This window comes from Balaenoptera ricei, chromosome 10, assembly GCF_028023285.1.
Source record: "Balaenoptera ricei isolate mBalRic1 chromosome 10, mBalRic1.hap2, whole genome shotgun sequence".
Lineage (NCBI taxonomy): Eukaryota > Metazoa > Chordata > Mammalia > Artiodactyla > Balaenopteridae > Balaenoptera > Balaenoptera ricei.
In genome coordinates, this window is record NC_082648.1 from 36,782,178 (window position 1) to 36,804,621 (window position 22,444).

General features: G+C 40.7%; 1 protein-coding gene across 10 annotated transcripts in view; it reads left to right on the top strand.

Moving 5' to 3' along the window:
- Positions 1–6,293: 6,293 nt before the first annotated feature.
- Positions 6,294–22,444, top strand: part of TMEM117 (transmembrane protein 117) — a 528,035-nt gene continuing 511,884 nt past the window's right edge. For 3 of the 10 annotated variants that reach the window (XM_059935713.1, XM_059935714.1, XM_059935712.1), the window contains exons 1-2: positions 6,689–6,970; positions 16,525–16,829. In XM_059935713.1, the coding sequence (XP_059791696.1) occupies positions 16,553–16,829 (277 nt within the window). In that variant the 5' untranslated portion in view covers positions 6,689–6,970; positions 16,525–16,552. Of the gene's footprint in view, positions 6,382–6,688; positions 6,971–16,524; positions 16,830–22,444 lie in introns of those variants that run through there. The other 7 variants (XM_059935706.1, XM_059935709.1, XM_059935710.1 and 4 more) reach the window with 5 other exon arrangements.

Sequence of the window (22,444 nt, forward strand, 5' to 3'; positions counted from 1 at the left end):
TGTGAATGGACCATAACATTCCTGATCCTTCCAGCTTCTTCTCTTCATCCCCTCTTCCCACTTTCTCTCCTACTGGTCTTCCCTCTTTTTCTCCCCTGCTTCAGCGTGTATTGATTGAGAACCTTATGGGGAATGAGCATTGTTTCTGTGCTGCTCCCCTTTGCCTGGAATTTCTTCTTTCTCCCTTTTCTGCTTATCTAAATTCTCCTTATCCTTTAACGTTTGCTTCTAACACCTTCTTCCATTTTGTTAATACAGCAATTACTAAGGATAGTTTTTGGGGTTTTTTTTCTCCATTTCAAATTTCTATAGCTCTTATGGTCAGTAAAATGCATTTGGCCTTGATCACATGTCATCTTTTATTACTGTTTATTGTGATTATAATCCATCTCTTGTCTGCTCATTTCGATCATGAGTTTCCTGAGGAAACAGACAGGCTGTGTTTGTCTTTGAAACCTCAGCACCTTGCAGTGCTTTGATGGACTAGCTGCTTTGGATATGTTTATAGATTGGGTGGTATATTTGGTACTTTATATGAAATCAAGAGTTTTGGGGCTTCCCTGGTGGCACAGTGGTTGAGTATCTGCCTGCCAATGCAGGGGACACGGGTTCGAGCCCTGGTCTGGGAAGATCCCACATGCCGCGGAGCAACTAGGCCCGTGAGCCACAACTACTGAGCCTGCGCGTCTGGAGCCTGTGCTCCGCAACAAGAGAGGCCACGATAGTGAGAGGCCCGCGTGCCGCTATTAAGAGTGGCCCCCGCTTGCCGCAACTAGAGAAAGCCCTAGCACAGAAACGAAGACCAAACACAGACATAAATAAAAATAAATAAATTAATTAATTAAAAAAAAAAGAGTTTTGAAGGCTCTCAAATCAAGCTTCTCCCCCTTGGGCTAGGTCTATGAAACCTGTCTAAATGGGTCTGTTGGAAACAGTGTGAAGAAGAAAAAAAAAAAGACCATTTGTTTTAGGAGAAATCAAGCAGGAAGAAAGCGAAGGTCAGCTCAAAACTGCCCAAAGGCAAATTTGCCATTTAAAACCAGCAGTCGCATTCCTGTGGATGAAGTCATCCCCAATCTCAGTCAAGGGCTGCTTCTTGGCAGTGAGGCACTGGTCAGTTCTTAGGGTCTCTTGTATTTGCAAGAGTGGGTGAGAGGCAGAGGAGAGAGCGAGAAGAGGTAGTAAAAAGAAGTGAAGGGTGTGGCCAGTGAAACAATTGCCCCTCTCTGTCATCATAACAGAAATGGTTCTTTGAAGGAACTGTTGCATTTATGCAGACTCTTCAGGACGGGTGTGAGTCAGGGCTGATGTGGCCACCAAGTATGTGGCAGCTCTACTTCTGCTATGACTGCTAGTCTGCCCTTTGTTTGCATGACTCCTTTGTTCTAAAAACTGTACAGAAAAATCCCTTTGCCTGGCCATTTATAGGCTGAAATGGAGGCTAGGTGAATCAGTCATTTGGTAAAAGAAACTCTGTGGGAATATAAGCAGGGCAGGGATGAGATAAATAATTATGATAATAAAAAGAACATTTATGGAGAACTTAATATGAACGAGGCCAAATGTTAAAAGTAAAACACACATTATTTAATCCCTCTAACAACCTGTGAGGCAAGTACTAAGTAATTTGCTTAATATCACATTGCCACTATCTGTGCAGAACCAGGATTTCAGAGCACAGGCTCTAATATTCCAAGCAGTAGACATGTAATGATCTTTTCTCAAGCAAAATTCAGGACATGTGGACTAACTAAAATATATCAGGGACTTGCCTGGTGGTGCAGTGGTTAAGAATCTGCCTGCCAATGCAGGGGACACGGGTTCGAGCCCTGGTCCGGGAAGATCCCACATGCCACGGAGCAACAAAGCCCGTGTGCCACAACTACTGAGCCTGCACTGTAGAGCCCGTGAGCCACAACTACTGAAGCCCGCGAGCCTAGAGCCCGCGCTCCGCAACGAAGAAGCCACTGCAATGAGAAGCCCACGCACAGCAACGCAACTAGAGAAAGCCCGCGCGCAGCAACGAAGACCCAACGCAGCCAAAAATAAATAAATAAATAAATTTATAAAATATATCAGTGTACGCTGGGTACAGTGGGACTAGACATTTACAATTACGTCTGCTGAGGAAAATCCTGGCAAGAGAGTCATTGACCTTTAAATACCAGAAGAAAATTATGGATCAGTTTCAAATTTCTATTCTTGCCTCTTTGGAAACAAGGGAATTATACTGTTTATATTTTGAGTGTGCAGTAAGCATCATCTTGATTGACCTATTGGAAGTTAAAAATAATTTTGCTTGGAATACATCAAATCACTGATGAAAGGGTTTCCTGATAGACTTGGTACAGACTACTGATGCTTCCTCCTATAGTTTCCTTTTGCTTTCAAAGGGCCATTTAGAGAGGATACAGTTTGGTCATGATCAAAGTTTTCACCAAATTTTGAAATGTATATTGAGCTTGTCTTTTCCTTTTTTTAAAATACAGAGTATAACTGTATTATTAATCTACTGGGATAGATGAGGCAAACAGAAGAACATCATGTGGTTACTTCTAATTTCTGCCCTCTTGGGTCAGACTGTACAAAGGAATTATATGTAAACAAGACATATTTTAAGCCTGTCTGTCTGCAGGGTTGACTCTGTATGTGGAGGTAGAGTAGGCAGAAGACCGGATAGTGGCATTTTAGAGTTTCCTACTTGAACTATTTATATCATTGCCCTGACATTGTCTGAAACTGTGGCCAATTTACTGCCTATAAAGAAAAGAAACGGAGCTGTCTGGGTTAAAATATGGATGGGATGAGTGTGAGATATGCAGCTCTGCCATCTTGGTTTCTTCTTGGGGCTTCTATCTACAATACCATTTTCAAACACTGCTGGCCAACACTAGAGAAACGGTTAATTTCTGTGAGTAAACAGTCACCATCTGTGCACTGGACCAAAACATTTTGGTCTGGAGGAAAGTTTTCATAGACCATTAAGGTTTGATGGGAAGGAAGAATGGCCTTTATTGAGAGCCTATCATGTACCTGGCATTCTATATATAGGTGTCTTACACACATTAAGACATTTAAAACTCCCAGTAGGTCTGTGTGGTAGGTGGCAACTGGGATGGAAAGAGACTGGAGAATAGGGAGAACAGTAGCCTAAATCCTGAATAGGATCTGTCCTTGAACAGGCCAAAAGACCTACCTTGGGCCCATAAGTCCATGTCCAGATGTAACATCTCACCACTTTAATGGTGAAGAAAAGAAGACCTAGGGATTCTTACGGTCATCTTATAGTAGCAATCTGCTCAGGGTTGCAGCTAGGGTTGTGATGGAACCAGAATTCACACCCATATTCCTTATTCAAGGCCTCCTAACTGTAAAGCCAACATCACTTTTGAGGTACACAGGGAGGAAGTATAAGATGAGAGGTTAAAATGTGGGCTGGTGAGACACACGGCCTGGTTTCTGATCTTTACTCCACCGCTCTGGCTAGTCCTGAGATCCTGCATGAACTGCTCAGTCTCTGCTTGTCTCTTTCCTCAAAGGCAAACATAGAAGTGAAACTAACAGCAGTATCTCACAGGTCTGTTGCAGAGATTAAACACTTTAATACATGAAATGGGCCTGGTGCACAGTAAGCCTTCAGGAAATCAAGCTTTTATCACTACATGTTATTGTGACAGAGATCAAGTGTAAAGGCTATTCTCCTGTCTGGTTCTTAGATAAGGGTGAACGGGAGATCGTGGATGGCTGTTAAAGCAAAGGGCACAAGCTTCTTGGTCAGTGGTAAAAAGGGAGCATTGATATTGAAGAAAATCCTGCTCATTTCAATATTTTGCCTTGAAGTGGTCCTGGAGAACTGTATTCTTTAAAACTTGAGACCTCTCAATTAAGAACAAATAGTAAGCATTGGTTAAGTTTATTCTTAAAATTATTATTAAAGGAAGCCAGACCATGAGTTAAGAAGGCAGGGATCTAAAGGTAGGGTAATGAGCACCATGCAACCGAGGCCAGACTTTTCAGTTCTGATTAACTGAAATTCATTCTAGTAGATACCAGAGTAATTCAACCAGTCATGGTGTGGAGTGAGTTCTATCTTTCAAGTAGACAGAAGAGAAGCTGCTCAATGATTTTTACCCCAATATCCTTTGAAATACAATGTGTTGTACACACTGTCTTTCAGGGATAGGAAAAGTGTCTTTTGTTTTGCTTTGTTTTGTTTTTCTGGGGGAGGGGGTGCTAGTTAAGAACCCACAGGCCTCAGTATTATGCTGCACAATTTTTGAAGCTTTAATATTTTCCAGTTTTAACTGATTGAAGATTCCTTGCTTTAAATGAAGATATAAGGAAAATATAGCACGTGGTGAAGAGGTGGAGAAAAGGAAACCCTAGTACACTGTCAGTGGGAATGTAAATCGGTGCAGCCACTATGGTAAACATTATGGAGGTTCCTCAAAAAACAAAAAATAAAACTACTATATGATCCAGTAATCCCACTCCTGGGTATATATCTGAAGAAAACAAAAACACAAATTTGAAAAGATACATGCACCTCAATGTTCATTGCAGTATTATTTACAATAGCCAAGATATGGAAGCAACCTAAGTGTCCATCAACAGATAAAGAAGATGTAGTATGTGTATATATATAGATATATATAGATATATATATATAAAATGGAATACTACTCAGCTATAAAAAAGAATAAAATTCTGCCATTTGCAACAACATGGGTGGACCTGAAAGGGTATTATGTTTAGTGAAATAAGTCAGACAAAGACAAATATTGTATGTTATCACTTATACATGGAATTTAAAAAATAAAGCAAATGGATGAATATAACAGAGACTCACGGATATAGAGAAAAAACTACTGGTTACCAGTGGGGAGAGGGGTGGGGGGAGGGGCAACATTGGGTAGGGAATTAAGAGCTACAAACTACTATGTATAAAATAAATAAGCTACAAATATATATTGCACAGCACAGGGAAATATAGCCATTATCTTATAATAACTTTGACTGGAATATAATCTATAAAAATACTGAATCACTCTGCTGCACATCTGAAAGTAATATAATATTGTAAATCTATAGTTAAAAAAAAATATATATATAGCATATGGAACTCATGTTAGTTACATGGTTTAATAATTTTTTGTAAAATAATCCTGATTATAGTTACAAAAGCACAGTAGACTCTAATAGTTAAACTGTGGAATTAATCTGCTATTTATTGAGCCATTACTATAACTCATTATGTTAGGTATTGAGGATGCAATGGTGAGTAAGATTTAGTCTCTGCCTTCAAAGACTTTGTTGTTTAGTGGGGGAGAAAAAGAAGTTGTAAAAAAGTACAGCAAATGTAAGAAATGTCACAGTAAAATGTACAAAGTCCTAGCATAGGAAATAACTCTTTCTGGGAAAACTTGTGAAAGCTTCACTATGCTGAGAGTTCCATAAGATGATCACAAACTGTGACTACAATGTAGATATATGTGATCATTCTTAGAAGTAGAACAGATGTCAGACTAGTGAGAAGTATGGCAGTGGACTCCCAATGATTCCTGTGTACACTAGCTACACTGCAGGACTTGGGAATGGCTCTCTCTATACCATCTCAAAATCTGCTGACATCTCAGCTCTCCCTGTTGCTACCCAATTTATTCCTGAATCATGCTGCCAGGCCAGGAGAGAGGCTCTTCTCCTCCTAAGTTTGCTACTGTTAAGTAGATATGAATTATCACATTTTCCATTTGACTATACAAACTAGTGGTCACTTCTGTTAGCATGGAATATCAGTATGCCGGATAGCAGTTTTTAATACATTATAAGCAACCTGTAAATTGAGGTAGCAGTTGTTATTGGGTGTGGATGGAAACAAGGCCACACACATATATGATGGAAAAGACGCTACAACAGGAAGAAAGGAACCTGTTAAATGTGGTCAGAGGGTCTTCCTCCTGCATGCTGCAAAGGAATCATTTAAGCACTACAGAATGATAGTTTATTGAGAGCTTCAGGCTGCAAAAAGGTTAAAAATTGTGCTCCTGTGTGCTTCCGTATATATGTGTGCATAAATGCATGTATGCATTTATATATGTGTGTATACATATGCAGCTCACTTCTAAGCGTGTATGAATGTGTTTGTGCTTATAAAAGTGTGTACATGTGTGAATATAGTAGCATATGTTTTGTGTAAGTCAGGCTGGAAAGTAAGTTTCAGACTTCTCAGATCGTCGCGGGCTCTGTCTCTTCCCACCCCCAGCCCTCCACGCCACCAATAGACAAAAGCAGGAAGGATGCCCTGTGACCCGACCGCGTTAGAAAGTTTGCAGCTCTTAGAGGACATTCCACCTGGGAACCTCATTGGTTGCCCGCAGGATGGTGGGTTTTATAAGAAGTCGGCCGATTCCCCCCGGGAAGAAGGGGCTGCTGTTGACAGGCTAGGCTGAAGCCCTGCCGCCCCCGGCCGCTACCCCCTACCCCTCCGGGTACCGAAGTCGGCCCCCGCCCGCCGCCGCCGCCACCGGCTCTGCAGAGGAGGGCCCGGCCCGGGCAGCTCGGCCGCGGCGCACGACCCGCGGGCTGGAGTCGGGCCGCGGCGCGGGCCCGAGGGGAGGGAGCGGGAGGCCAGGGGCGGGGGCGGCGGGAGGGCAGAGGCGGGGGCGGCGGGAGGCCATGCCTCCAGCTGCGGAAGCTGCCGCACAGCTGGAGCCGGCGCAGTCTGCGCGGCGCTGTCGCCCTCGCGCTCCCGCTGCCCGGCCGGCGGCCGGCGGACTTTGCGGAGGGCCCCCGGCGTAGGCGGCGACGGGTGTGGGCCGAGCCGGTATTTATAGCTCGGTGACAGCTGCGGTGGCAGCGACGCCGCCGGCCCGTCTCGCCGCGCTTGCCAGCGAGGCCGCGGGCGCGGCGGAGGGCTGCGCTCCACCGGGTCTCCCGAGTGCGGACGCCCTGAGCCCGCGCGGCCCCCTTGGTGAGTACGCTGCCCGGGCGCCCGGCGCGCCTCCCCCGCCGCTCGGTCCCGCTGCGGCGGAGCCCTCCCGGTCCGGCCGCCCGCAGCCGCGCCGCCTCCTCGTCCTGCCCGCGACTGCGGCCCCGGCCGCGTCCCCCGGCCCGCTGCCCAGCGACTCCTCTCCTCCCTTCCCGGGGTCGGCGCGCCAAGGGGCCGTGCAGTGCCCGGGAGGGGGGCGCGCACCTGCCCTCCAGCAAAAGGAGGAGGAGGAGGAGGAGGGCTAGGGGAGGGCTCGGGGCTCGGGGCGGCGGACCCTCAAACTACCGGGATCCGAGGGTGAGGGTAGTCGCCAGGACGGACGGTGAACTTTCTTCGCTTCAGGGGTTCCTAGGATGCGAATAGAGTAAAAGCCCCAGTATTGTTCGTTAATTAATTTAACAGGTTGTAGTTCAGGAGTGTTCGCCTTAAAAAACAAACCCCTCCATACCCCACAAAACTTCAGTGTTTGGGTGTTTACTGTCTTCATCGTGATTAATAAAGCTATTTGTCGAGTCCTGTTTTTGAAAATGCCCGAGGCCCACAAGTGTGTTTGACTCATGTGGGTCCACTTTGGCTGCCCTTATTCATTCTACTCGCTGTGGAACAATAAACGAGTGTGTGTGTATGAGAGAGAGATGCTAGTAAACATCACATGCTTATTTTAGTATTTATGTGTAGGTAAAAGTCTCATGAACAACATTTTTTTTTTCGAGTAAAAGTGTGTTGAATAAATGTATTTGAATAAACGTATTTTCCCCCTAGTTATAAATGATATGTTGTTTGAAATCCAGAGAAGGACTTCCAGGAAGATTTCAGGGTTTTGTTTTGTCTTCAGAAAAAAAGTTCTTCCAATTTATTGAATGTGAAGTGTAGTAGAATCCCTGTAAAAACAATTTTTGTTGTAAAGTATTGAATTTTTGCCATGCTTATACTTTCTAACTCTATTCCTTCTCCCCCAGTCTTTGTACTTTAAAGGTAATTATGGATTTTGACATTTTGACTCAGATATTTACTCCCACCCCATCCCGCCTTCACCTGATCCTTGTGATCAGAAACCAGTACTTGTTTGTTGTATTTAATTTGCTTCTTAAAACTGTCAGTCAATTAAAAGCAATTTCAGATTGAGTGAATTTTATTTTATTCATTAACTGTTACCTTATTTGATGTTGTGTTTGGAATATGATCATGGCAATTAATTTTTTATCATCAACACATGTAATGAAAAGGAAGTCTAAATATTTTTAAAGAATTCATTGGTGATTATTTTTCAACTTTAGGACATGAAAAGGACATTTTGATCAAAATTTTGCCATTTTGATGGAAAGTTGGCTAATGTGTTAGTTCAGAGAGAACCCCAGAGCTGCTTTGCTTTCATGTTTTCTATTTTAAACACTTGCATTGGTTCAGTGCTTTGTTATCCCAAAGACTGAAGGACAATAACAAGGGAAGAACATAATTTAAAGGTTGAAACTATGTGAAGAGAAAGTCTAGGAAGTGATTTATGGATGCGATCCTCTAAATTAGCTAGGGTACCACAAATACAATCCTGGTATTTGTACAGAGTCACTTATGGTGGTTTCATTGATTGACTAAAAGGTTGATTTTTATTTAAAAGGCTGTGTGGTCTCTTGCATTGGACTAAAAGTAAGAAGTTCCAATTTTACCTCTGTTATTTACTGCTGTTTGTATTTTTAAAACCTGTATTAAGCACTTGCATTACGTAAAAATACTGTGTGTCATCTCCTCATGCCTGCCTGCCTTTTCATCTAACAATTCAAGATAGTAAACTAAGACCTATCCTAACCTCAGGACTGGTCCAGGCAAATATATATTTGGTTTTCTCACCTTCTGACATTTCTCATTTTACAGACTTGGATATTCCATTATCCAGAGTCTGTTCTGTCTGGAATGGAATATTCAGTGCTTTTTTTCTCACCCAAGACTGGCCTGGTATCCAACCGTCATCACACAGTTTTTCATTTACTCATCCATCAGCAAAGATTTATTGGGTGCCTACTAGGTGCACATCATCACCTAATTCTTACCCTTGCTCCCTCCCCATTGGAAGTTTATTAGGTGTTATACTTTTCAGGGTAGGGAATACACAGTAATTAAGAGTATTGACTTTGGGGTAATAAAGAGGTAGTTCTCTCTGCTTCTGCCAGTTGGTAGCTGTATGACCTTGGGCAAATTAGAACCTTTTAAAATCTCTATTTCTTCACTGGTAAATCCAAAGGTTTGGTCTAAATGTTAATTGAAATAATGCATGAAGAATGCTTGCCAAGAGCCCAACACATAAAAAGCACTACACTATGTTAGTTGCTATTATGTTGCCTGTCTGCTCCAACAGTGGTCATCTCAGGAAATGCATTCCCATCTCAGGAAATGGCAAATCCATTCTGGGGTTTGCCAGGCCATGTGCACATCCAGTCTATCAGTACATCTTGTCATCTCTTCTTCTTAAATGTATCCAGAATCTGATAAATTTCCAAGCATCAGGCAGAGTGGTCAGATTGCATCACTCTCTGCTTCCCATCTCCCACAGGGTGAAGCCCACATGGTAGGATGGCCTCAAGGCCTGATGGTGATGCTGCCTCCCAGATCTCTAGTCCTTTCATACTCCTCTGCACCCACACCCTGTCTAGTCACACTAGCCTCCTGGCTGTTCCTTAAATGCACTAATCATGCACCCGGCACAGGCCTTTGCAACTGGGAGTTCCCTCTGTCTGGATCACTCTTTCCCCAGATATCTGCTTGCCTCACTTCCTTCTTTCACGCCTGGGCAATTGTCCCCTTACAGTGAGGGCTTCTTCAACTTCCCTCACTCCTGACACCCCCTATTAACTTTCTCCTGTTTTAATTTTCTCCAGCGACTTATAACTTTCTAAAATAGTGTGTGTTTCATTTTTCTCTGTTTAATGTCTGTTTCCCTCAATTGAGACTCTAAGATGCAAGGCAACAGGGGTGTTGTCTGTTAGTAACCTTCCCACATAGGCCAGTGCCTGGCACAAATAGGCAATTGGTAAATAGTGAACAAATGAATGAAGAAATTATGGAATTAGTATGGAATTAACAAAAAGTGGACTTCACCACTTTCTGTATATGATTTTGGAACAAGTAGCTTGACCTCTCTGAGCCTCATTTTCAATATTTGTAAAATAAGGATGATATTCATCCTTTATGTTGTTATATTAAAATCCTTTGACACTGAGAATAGCATGTGAAAAGCACTCAGTAAATGTAATATAGAGTTGATATTATTTTCATGCTCATGTTTAGTGGGAATGACCAAGAGACACTTGTATTTTAATAGTGGTGCTCAGGGTAGGAAGTTCCTGAAAGTGACCAGGCACTTTACAAATGAAATCTCCTTTTGTCTTCACTACAACCCTATGAGGAAAGTACTTGCATTAGGATTCTGCTGGTGAAGAAATGGAATCTCAGGACGGTTAGGGATTCCCTCAAGGTCACGGAGCTAGTGAGTAGCAGGGTCAGGTAGAACTGGCCCATATTCCTCCCACCGCCATTTGTTTTGCCTTCCTGATTCCTTTGATCATTTCTATAAAGTCATTCTAAAGGTGTGATTTCACCCATTAAGAACACTAAGAGGTAAAATGTGATATAAACATAGGCTATCATTGTTTATCTGTTAAGGAAACAGTATTAAATAATTTAAAGTTCTGTCTGCCCTTTTGACAGGCAATTTTAAAAGCGATGATTTCCTAGGGATTAAATGAAATGATTGTAAAAAGTGTTCTGTTAACTGCAAAGAACTTTACATACATTAGCATAATACTATAGCTAGGTAACTGAAGAAAATAGCCTTTAACTTTGTCTTGTACTAATACAGCCAAGAAGTGTCCAAAACACAGCTGTCTGCTGCACAAATTGCATACCGCAAAAACTAAAGCACAAGAAGTCTTTTTAAACGTTATTTTTTAGGAAATTAGACTCAAGGTGCTGGAAGAAAGTTCACATTCTTGGCAGAGTACAGGCGCAGTCATCTTTAATAAGCCCTTTGACAAGAGCTAAGAAGGGTTACAGGTGAATTTTCAGACATAAATACCAAGGAGCTTCAAAAATTTTGGAGAAATTCTTTTTTTTATCCTAGAATAGTACTCCACAATGAAAATGATGTTATTACCTGGTTAGGTATCACTAGATGCTAAGACCTACGTTAGCAGAGCTGGGCTTTGAGGGAATTTGACTTGGCTAGTAACAATGTCTTTTGTATAGCATATTTTATTAGTTCTTCAAGGACTTTGCCATACGCATTCATAAATTTTTTAAAATAGAAGTGATACGCTCTATCTTGATGATACTTGTCATTATGCAAAAAGTATCACCTGAGCCAGGGTTCCTGCTGAGGAAACATGAAATTCATACTCCTGAAGTTCTTGAGTATTTTCACTTATTTGTAAAAATCCTAATAAGTAAGGAAGGCAGGGTACTCTTGGTGTAATCAAACAAATTATTACAACAATTATTAGGGCGTCGATGTTGTCCAGGTCCAGGATCTGCTTATCTTTTACGTAAACTGTTGGAGGGGCCTCCAAACTAGTCTCGCCATTTTCATCATACCTCATACCAGTGGATCATTTTCCAAGCTGGCAGAGAAATCTTTTTAAAACCCTGCTCCAAACAATTGTACTGCTCTTCGGATCTGAAAACTTTGAATCTGTAGTGTCTACTCAGTAAAATACAGAACAGTACTTTTGTATAATCTTCCTTGTATAACTGGCCCCAAATTACCCTCAACTCTCCCAGGATACTCCCAAGTGCTCTATGTTCCAGCCACACAGAACTACTGATACATCTCTGTGCCTGTCCCAGATAGCCTTTCCTGTGCCTTTGCTCAGCTGATCTTCCCAACTTGAGTGTAATTACCCTACCTTCCATTTTTCCATCCTTAGCCTTTAGTACCAGGTGAAATACTGGCTTGTAGTAAAATGCATGACGTTTCTAACATCTACTCTAAACATTAGTCCCTCTAGAGTTGGAAACCATGACTGAAGGCCTATGGATTATCAGACGGTATATAAAGTTTCAACCTGTAGTTAACCATCATCTTCGTCATTGCTATTATGTGAAAAAGCAGAGGCTTCCAAGGTATTGATGGTGGCATCTACCTAATGATGATATTATCAGGAGAGAGAATTGAATGGTGTGAATTAGTCTAGTTCTCAGAGGTGCAGTGTTCTCCCTAAGCAGAGTTGGAAAATCACAGAATGAATATCAGTGATGCATTGCAAAAGGACACTCAGATCGACTCAACTACTTATACTGATGCTCAAAGGAGAAGGAAGAAATTCGAGGAATCCCAGTTCTTTCTGATCATGCTACCAAGTCAGTTTGAATAGTAATAGTAGACTCATTTATCCTACAAGTACTTTGAATCTTTTATATCAGTGGGCTTTATTATTAGGAACTTTATAAACAACATGAAAAGGGCAAGATTTTGGAATTTATGTCTTCGCGTGGGGAAGGTGTAGCATAGAATGTTGAAGCCACGTAGCTTGGATTTGAATGCTGGCTGTGGCATAGGCTTGTTTTGTTCTGTCATGCCAGTTACTAAACTCAGTTTCAACATTGCTTACAATAGATTATCTCTTCATTGGACTGCTATGAAATGTAAATGAGATGTCTGTAAAGCTCATTAGCATAGTGTCAGCTATATGTTAAGTCCTGAATAAATGTTAGCCTTAGTAATAATGATAACAGTGCAGAACCTGGGGCTGAAATGAGATAGTAACTGTAGGGGTGGGCATGGGGTGTGTCAGTGCTTGTTCCTGGCTGAGTCATCCTTGCAGTCTTTGGACTCAGCTGTTCTTCTCTTCCCTTAGCGGAAGGAATGGCAGATTGCTCTGCCTTCTCATCTCGCCTAAATGAGAGGACTGATCTCCGCTCAGCTTATCCACTAGGTGCTTACTGATCACCCACTATGAGCCCAGCACTTTGCTTGCTCTGAAAGTAAAGAGCCCCTTCTCTGGGGACTTTGTGTTCTAGTGAGGGAGACAAACACATAAAAAACAGATCATTTCACTACTATCTGCTAAGAGCTACGATAAAAGCACATTTATTTGCGATAAAAGCTCAACTGTGGTAGCAGAATTGAATTTTAAAAAGTTAAAAAAAATTTTTAGACTGTGTACACAGTGGAGCATTGCCAATTTGAACAACCTCAATCCTGGATTATTAACATTAGAGTCAATTGGTTGTATTGATCATCAGGATGCTTTATGGGAACTACAGAGAGGAAAGCAGTAGTTTTGGTGCTCTGGATAACAGGCCGAGATCACTTGGCAAACTTTTGGCAACCTTGTGTATGAAGTCAGGAAGTGGAGATGAGCACAGGTGTTGTTTAAGTTATGATGTAGGTTTGGAAATTTGGGACCCTCTAGAAGACATCACTTCCCCTTTAGAGTATGAGGCAAGAATAAATAACCACATTTAGCATAAAATAAAAAGACCAAATGATCCTGTTCACTAAGCTAATGTCTAAGTCACTGAATCTAGTTAGGGGAGATGAAAACTAAGCTGTAAACACGATGGGAACTATTTATTGGAACAAACACTTCTGGCTTTGTGGTGGTGTATTAGAGAGATCAAGGGCTAGGAATGGATTTTGATTGAAGTGCTGGCTCTTCCACTCGCTAGATATGCAAATTAAGTAGGCAGCACCTGCTCTGCTCCTTTGTTTTCTTACCTGTAACATGGGAATGATAGTAGCATTCATAGCATGCTGTGGGAATTAGGATCTCTACTAGGGCAGGATTGTTGTTCAGTACTATAGTTCTCTCTCTTGAAACAATATAAATATTGGAGAGGAACAGCTGTCTCCAAGTTTTTTGAATGTTGTAATTCAGTTTGGACATGTGGACATTACATAGCCCACAAAGCAAGGTTCTGAAGTTAACAACAACAACGATAAACTAAGTATATGCCAACTCTCCACAAAGCATTTATTTAAAAAAACAATCAAGGTTATATGTAATCAGTGTTCTAAATCCTGCTGCCTTGCTTGTGTGTGGGTGGGGAAGGGAGGTGGTGGGACAGTTACACCAGAATTCCCCACTGGTAGGAGAAGCAATGTAGAAACCTGTTAACTTGTGAACTGACACCCCTGTCCAGTTCTGATGGGCATGTAGGAACGATTCCTGCTTCAAGACTCATTGGCCTTGAGGTGTTTCTATATATTCTCTTCTAACAGTGGTCTTTCGACATTTCCAAAGATGTTGCATAAAATCAAATTGACAGCTGACCCATTCTGGCATTCTAGCATATTGAATACTGTGAAAATGCATGACGTGTTTTTTCTTCACCACTTTCTCTGCTCTCTTTGGTGTGAGAACCACACAGGTGTTTGGGTGATGAACCTCACATAAAAAAAAAAAAAAAAAATCACCATTCTTTAGTGATCTGGGCTACACATGCTGGGAACAGATATTTTGGAGTATTCATGAAGATCACAAAGGACTTGAAATTGCTTAGAAGGTTTATGAATCCGAGGCACAGTAACTATTTGTTGTGCTAAATTTTACTGCCAGTTGTTTTGTGTGTTTACATAGCTTTTCTAAAATAGCTAAGCCAAGTCTTCATTAGCTTAGATTGTGGGTTGACTTGACATTCATCAGCCCAGAATTCTGGACTGGAACTTGGGAACCAGCCTTGGAGCCTGTTCTCAGATCTTCCATTGACTTCAAGTTACTTCAGGTTTGTGACTTGCTCTTTGTATTTTTAGCCACGTGTAAAATGAGAATTTTATTATTATTATTATTATTATTATTATTACCCCGGATTTAATCAGCTTTCTTGCTGGGAAAAAAAGAGCTATAGCTTAGTCTGAGCACCAAATGGGCTCCCCAGAACTGAACCCCAGAACTAGATAGACTTAATCACCCAGGCCCAGACCTGATGGACCTAGACAGGCTTGTGTTCCTATGGGCAGGCTGGCTCCCAAAGAGGAAAGAGAGAGGAGCCGAGCAAGACTTAGGGGGCGGGGCCTGGACATCAGCATTTTAAGAAAGCTTCTGTACTCGAAGTGTACATCCACGTTAGGGCCCAGCCCTTTAGGCATATCACATCTTTTGCGAGGCTTGTGTGCCTTTGCATACGCCTAAATTGAGCATCCTTGCCTTCTTCACTGGGGAAAAAACCCTGCTGATCCCCCAACCTCCAATTCGGGTATGTCCTCCTCTGTGAAATCTTCCCTTTCCTCTTCACTTCCCACAAGCAGAGTTGCCCAAGCTCTCCTACCTGCAACTACTCTGCCCTAGACTTAGCTATTTCATGAACCTTATTCTGTGTTGAAATTATTTGCCAGGTAGACTGTGAACATTTTTGTAAAAGCCCCCCCCCACACACATTTGTCAATGTGAAAAAAAAAAGAAAAGGTCTGAAAGTATATCCATCAAATTATTAAGGGACCTTAACTCTGAGGAGAGGGGTTTGGTCAGAGGAGGATTTTTTTAAAAATAAATAAATAAATACATTGATTTATTTTTAGCTGCGTTGGATCTTCATTGCTGCCCGTGGGCTTTCTCTTGTTGCGGCCGCGGTGCGCGGGCTTCTCCTTGCGGTGGCTTCTCTTGTTGCAGAGCACGGGCTCTAGGGCTCATGGGCTTAGTTACTCCACGGCACGTGGGTTCTTCCCGGACCAGGACTCGAACCCGTGTCTTCAGAATTGGCAAGCGGATTCTTAACCATTGCGCCACCGGGGTAGCCCAGGAGGATATTTATATTTTGTTAATATGTCCTCAGTTTACCTCTACATTGCTTTAATTTTTAAATGATACGTATTATGATTGTAACATAAAAATGATAATCTAAAAGAGGAAGAGTGTTGCATTATTTTTTTGCTGTATATTGCCTCCTGAGATGATTTTTTTTTAAATGGTTTTCCTTTTTTTAAAACATTTTTATTTATTATTTATTTATTATTTATTTTTCGCTGTGTTGGGTCTTCGTTTCTGTGCGAGGGCTTTCTCTAGTTACGGCAAGCGGGGGCCACTCTTCATCGCGGTGCGCGGGCCTCTCACTATCGTGGCCTCTCTTGTTGCGGAGCACAGGCTCCAGACGCGCAGGCTCAGTAGTTGTGGCTCACGGGCCCAGGCACTCCGCGGAATGTGGGATCTTCCCAGACCAGGGCTTGAACCCGTGTCCCCTGCGTTGGCAGGCAGATTCTCAACCACTGCGCCAGCAGGGAAGCCCCTGAGATGATTTTTACCTATTGTTTCAGTCATCATCCCAATTTTGGACCATGATCTGCCCTCTCATGTCCCTCCCTCTCCCCCTACTCTTTCCAATACTCTCCTTCTTTGCTAAATCCCCATAGATCAGATGAGATGATGGGGAAGGGACCATCCTCAATCTCACTATCTTACTATCCTCAATCTCAGGCTTGTCTTGGTGCCATAAATAGGAATAGGTCTTTTCCAAATACCTCTCTATTGAGCTGTTATAAATCTGAACAGATAACAGGAAGAGAGATACCACTTGTTTTTCTGCTCTAACCCTGTGTATCTTTTCTTATGCAGGTAAACTACGGAATTGAAGTTTTGAAGGATGGATAAAGACTTCCGTTATTATTTCCAGCATCCCTGGTCTCGGTTGATTGTGGCTTACTTGGTGATCTTCTTTAACTTCTTAATATTTGCGGAGGACCCGGTTTCTCATAGCCAAACAGAAGCCAACGTTATTGTTGTTGGAAACTGTTTTTCATTTGTAACAAATAAATACCCTAGAGAAGTTGGCTGGAGGCTTTTGAAGGTGCTTCTATGGCTACTTGCCATTCTCATAGGACTGATAGCTGGCAAGTTTCTGTTCCATCAGCGTTTGTTTGGTAAGTACCCATGAAATGTAATGTAAATAATTATTTAGTTCTATACTCCAAGATAGAACTTTGTTATTTCTAAATGCCAGTTTAGAATGCATTTCAGTTTGCCTTCCAGCCTTAATTAGTTATGTGCTGTTGTAGCTCTGGTTCTTCAACTGTTCTGTGTTTAATGGTGTACTTTTCTATGGCCTAAGGAATATTAGCATGAGGTAAAATTAGTTCTAAACTTAATTTTAAAAAATGGTGTTACATCTAAAATGATTGTGTGTGTAATCTTATTTAAAGAAGACATGTAAATAGCTCTTTTCCCATAAGTAGTACCTAAGTATGATATCATAAAGGGTTTGTAAATCATAAAGAGAATGCTTCCGTATCACACCACATTCTCATTAAAGTAAGTTAACCATTGCCCATATATTTACACATATTGTTCATTCGGGGAATTAGAACAGGAACTCTTAACTTTTTCCCCTCATTTCTTTCTTTCCTTTTTTTTTTTTTTTGTTTTTGAACATTGGCTTTAGAATGTTTATTTTGAGCCTCATCAACCACAGAACAGTATTATAGTAAGGAATCTCTTGGTAGTAAGCAGCAGAAAAAGAGACTAAATTTGTTTAAGTTTAAAAGGTAACTTACTATACGGGTATTGGGATATTTCACAGAGACCAAGAGTAGAATTTGTTTTGATAATTGGGATAATGGAAACGGGGGTTGAATTCTACCAGGATGTTTTTTGTCTCGACTTCTCTCTCATATCTGCTTTATTCTCCTTTCACACTGAAGATCAGTTTACATCCACTTAGAGAGACTGGCTTGACTCTTGGTCCCAAGTTTAAACTCTTAGATTTAAACGAAGTTGACCCAGGTTGGGTGTGATTCCTACCTCTGGCCCAATCGATTTTGGCCAGGAGGTGGGTGCAATTTATTCAACAAATTCATTGGTTACTTATTATGCCAGGCACTATTCTAGACATCGAATCAAAAAAGCAGGGTATCTGCCCTCATAAACACATCCTACAGGAGGGAGAAAGGTTCTAAACAAATAAATGTATAAAATGCAAAGAGGTGATAAATGCTATGGGGGAAAAGAAAGTTTTAAATGCTACTGGGTCAATTAGGGAGAGAACTTAGCAATGAAACTTGGAATTTAGCAATTATAAGATCATAGGTGACCTAGTGTGGGTGTTTTCAGTCTAGAAGTTTGGTTAGAAACAGATGGCAATGGTTCAGGGTATAAACAACAAATATATATGCATACATACACATAATATTATATATATATTCTTCTCAATCTCTACTCCTCAAACTGTTGCCATCTGTTTCTATTGCATAAACATATAAAATGTACATATTTTATATTATAAAATATGTAGTTTCAAGAAATTTGATGAGGAAATGGAAGAAGGAAATGGGAAGTAGCTATAAATGGAAAAACGGCTAAGGGGAGATTTTGTTTTTCTTCTTATTTTTGATGATGGTGATTTTATTTGAGCAGTGAGATTAATTGATCTGCTTGTCATGGGGGAAGAAGCTAGACTGAAGTGCAGGTAAAGATATAGAAGGAAGACAGCATCTCTGAAGGTTGCTTTGGTCTGTGACTTAGGACACAGGCCACAAACAGTGGCCTTAGAGAGGACAGGAGGAGAGACCCCAGTTCCTCAGAAATAGTCATGAGTGAGATCAAGGTTGGTACTCTAGGAGGTACATTTGAGGTGGAGAAGTAGAGAGGTGAGTGTGCTCCCTCCTGGTGATTTCTATTTCACTACGAGGAAGGAAGAGCTAAAGATAAAGATGGAGGGATTGATGAGCAAGGGGCTTAAGAAAGTGGTCAAACTTCGGAAGAGCTACTGTAGGGAATATGGATGTGAACTGACTAGGACAAATGAAAGGGTTACTGATGACCACCGAGGGCTGAGGTGGTTAGTCACTATAAATTTGAATGATACCAATCTGAATAGTTGAGCAGCTTTCTCTGTGAGAGCTTAGTCACCTGGAACAGAATTTGAGTGATTCACCTGGTCGGGGAATACTCAGGCTTGCTGTACTGGAAACAAAGGATGGAAAATCAATGGAGAGTTCTAGTAAAAGAGGTATTGATTTGATTAGCAGGGGGTTCTGGCTGGGTGTGGAAAGGAGGTGAGGAAAAGGGTGGTTTCGGAGGAGTGGGCAAGGGCCTGAAGATTTGGGTGCAACGGAACAGGTGAAACCGGAGTAAGAGAAGGGAACGGACTGCTGGGTGTGGTTAGATGGCATGTTGTAACAGGAGTATAGCCATTCTTTAGTGGTGATTCCCAACTAGGGTGTGTTCTTTAGAGAGTGGGTGCTAAAGTTAAATGGAGAGATGGGGGTCATTGACACAGGATAACTGGGAACTGGGTGTGAGCTGGGCCATCCACCGAACATTGAACAAGCGTGGTGTTGTTTATAGTAATCATATGGATAGAAGAGGTCAAGGGGAGGGGGTAAGCGAGAGACGGTCAGTTTTCAAAAGCGGGTGAAGGGTGCTGAGCAGGCAAAACAATAGATGTCCATTACAAGCAATGGCTGGATGCATCTGTAATCCACTCCATAAACTTGCTCAGGGTGGAAAGCTAAGGCAAGCTTAGACCAAAATATACAGTTTGGAGAAAAGTTATCAGCCTATATTATAAAAGACTGAATGAAAATCATATGGTGGAGGTAATGATATTAATAATAAGGGCAGATCTTTGGTTTTGTAATTACTACATTTCATTAAGTTATTCTATTGCCGTCCTGTCTCTTATACTAAAATCACATTTAGTCGTGGCTTACTTTTTAATTCTCTTATTGGTATAAATAATTCAGCCCTGAAAAAAAAATCATTCTAGATTTCAAGTAGTTTATTGACTACAAATTATTTTAAAACAATGCAAAAGTGTGTCCTTTTTTTTTTTTTTTTTGCTTGCGATAGCTAAGATTTTATAATATAGTGAACTTTATCATTTCTATTTGGTAAGTTACTTTTTTCTTTTTTTCCTGTTATTGAAAGTCTATGAAATTACATGGGGCATTAGAGAAGGGATGATAATCTGCAAATCTTGGTGATAACTGGCTAAGATAACTGGACTCCCGATTGAATTTTCTAATGAACTCCAAACTGGTCTTCTCCTTCTTTCTTTCTTCATGGCCATTGTTTCTTCCTTCACTCACAAACTGTTATTAGTCGTTTGCTCCTAATAGTTCTCTCCTCCTCCAGTTCATTCTGGATTTTGCTACTGGAATAATTTTTTTACATGGCTAAGTGGCTCCTTTCACCTACAGAATAAAATCTAAACTCCAGAGCATGTTATGATCTGCTCCTGCCTGCCTTGTAACCTGGTCTCTTAACATTCCATACTCTACAGAATTATTTGCTGGCTCAAACCTGTTGTCTTCTCTTACGCCTCTGTGCCTTTGCATATGTGCTTTCCTATGCCCATCATGCTTGTCCTCTTCTTGTTAACTTGGCCAATTTCTCTTTGTCCTTCATATCCAAGTTCAAGTATTATCTCCTCTGTGGTATTTTCTCTGTCTCCCTCCTGTCAGACTGAAGTTGTCTTTTCTTCAGTTCCCACTTGTGTCCACTTGCACCAAAGCATGTACAGCAGGGTGCTTTGGAACTGACATCCAAGCAACCTTAGGGAAAAGAACCCCAAATTTAATGCAAGCACACACATTGTCCTCACTGGCTTGGAATGTGATAAATGATTCCACCCTTGTCCCCCACAAAGTAGTATTTGTACGTAATTCACTTTTTTAAAAGGCCTTATTTAAACCTTTAACAATTTGTAGATGCAAGCTTGTGGTAGGTGGTGGTAATGGTAATGATGGTGTATGTAGGTTGAGAGGAGTGGGATTGTTCACTACAAGCACAGAAACTTTTGTTACAGAAATTGGAATGGTTTACAAAATAGTCAGAATCATTTTGTGTGATCAAGTAAACAGTTTCTTTTTTTTTTTGTAGTTCTCCAATGAAATGCCAAATAAAAACATTAGAGTGCCACTACCGCTTTCATTTCATTAACTTGAGTCTTCCCTCACTTATTTTATTATGGAAAGTCTCTTCTTTGTAGATTCCAAAAAGACGACACAATATTGCCATTTTAAAGCATGCATGAGGAAGAGTGAATGATTCTGTGATCACATGATTTAATCCAGTTCATTGGTTATAAATTTTATTTTTTATGAGACATGAATATTACAATGCTGTGGCTATTTAGTTAACAACATGAAACCCTCTCATGATTTATAATTTGTAGTGGGATTTGTCCCAAATAAAAATGCTGACTCTTGCAAATTGGAAATTACTTTTTATCAGAGACAGAAACGATTAAATGCATTTAAAACTATTCCTCTCTCACCTGTGCTGTATGATTGGAATAAAATGAGAGAGTTGGTTTTCCTACATATTAGCACTAAACTTGTAAGATTTCAGGCTGGTCACAAATCCCAAATTTCCCAAATGCAGAGTATAATTTAAGAGCACATGTGAAATGAGAATTAATACATTTCAAAAAAATTTCTTTAGGTTTAACACTGAATCTTGTTGAGGTAAGTATTATATCAGGATTTATGAAAATTAGATTCCATTGGAATATCAGTTTATACTTTTCCAGTGCCTCTCTTTTCAATTTTTTTGGATGATTCCATTGTTTAAAAAAATAAGCGTGTGTTCAAATAATGCATCCTACCCTTTTGGAGGATTATACATTTGGGATATCCATGAATAGAGAAATCAAATTATTATGCTGATAAGGCTTACATAGAAAGGGGAACTTAATTTTTTGAGCTTATTGAAGAAATCATTTTTATTCCAAAAAAAGAATTGAAATGACTTACAAACACATTTATGTTTAATACAATAGGAATAGTAAATAAGTACCACAGAATCAAATATGTTTTGATTTCATGAGTTTTGCTACCTTGTTGGTTTTGAGCTTCCTTGGAGGCTGGGCAAAAGGGGAAATGTGATACATTACATAACTTTGGATATCAGAAATGAAAATTGCAAGTTTCACGGGGGAATTTTTCTTTGCACTAAATTCTGGAATTTCTTGCCCTAAACTCTGGTAAGGAATTTTTTTTTTTTTTTTGGTATAGGACACACTGCATGGTGAGGTGGCAAGTGCAGAAATGGATTTCGTATTCTTGTGTTTTAAAGCAAACTTTCATAAAACTTTCAAAAAGCATAAAAGAAATTTGTGATATTGTATTCACTGAAAGTAATTCTATGAAGGGCAAAGTGATCAGGGTCTAAATAATGCCTTCTGATTGAATAGCTTTATCTAGGGATGGATATTAGAAGATCAAGTTTATGACAAATGTATTTCTCAAACAGACTGCTCTTGCTATTTGTATTCCTTCATTTCTTTTTGTTTTCTAACATGTGCAGAAAGCCTCTATTAGTTGCACTTTTCTTTTTAACATGGATGAAGGGCAGGCCGACTCAGAATGCTCTGACAAGTATAGTGTATAGAAATGATTCTAGACCTGTTAATATTGCGTAGTTCCTTTTTTGAAACGTATATATTCATGTATATAGTTATTTCCCTAATTATTTCATTAATGTTTCATGTCTTAGCCATACTATAAGCCTCACAAGGGCAGGGATTGTGCTGTGT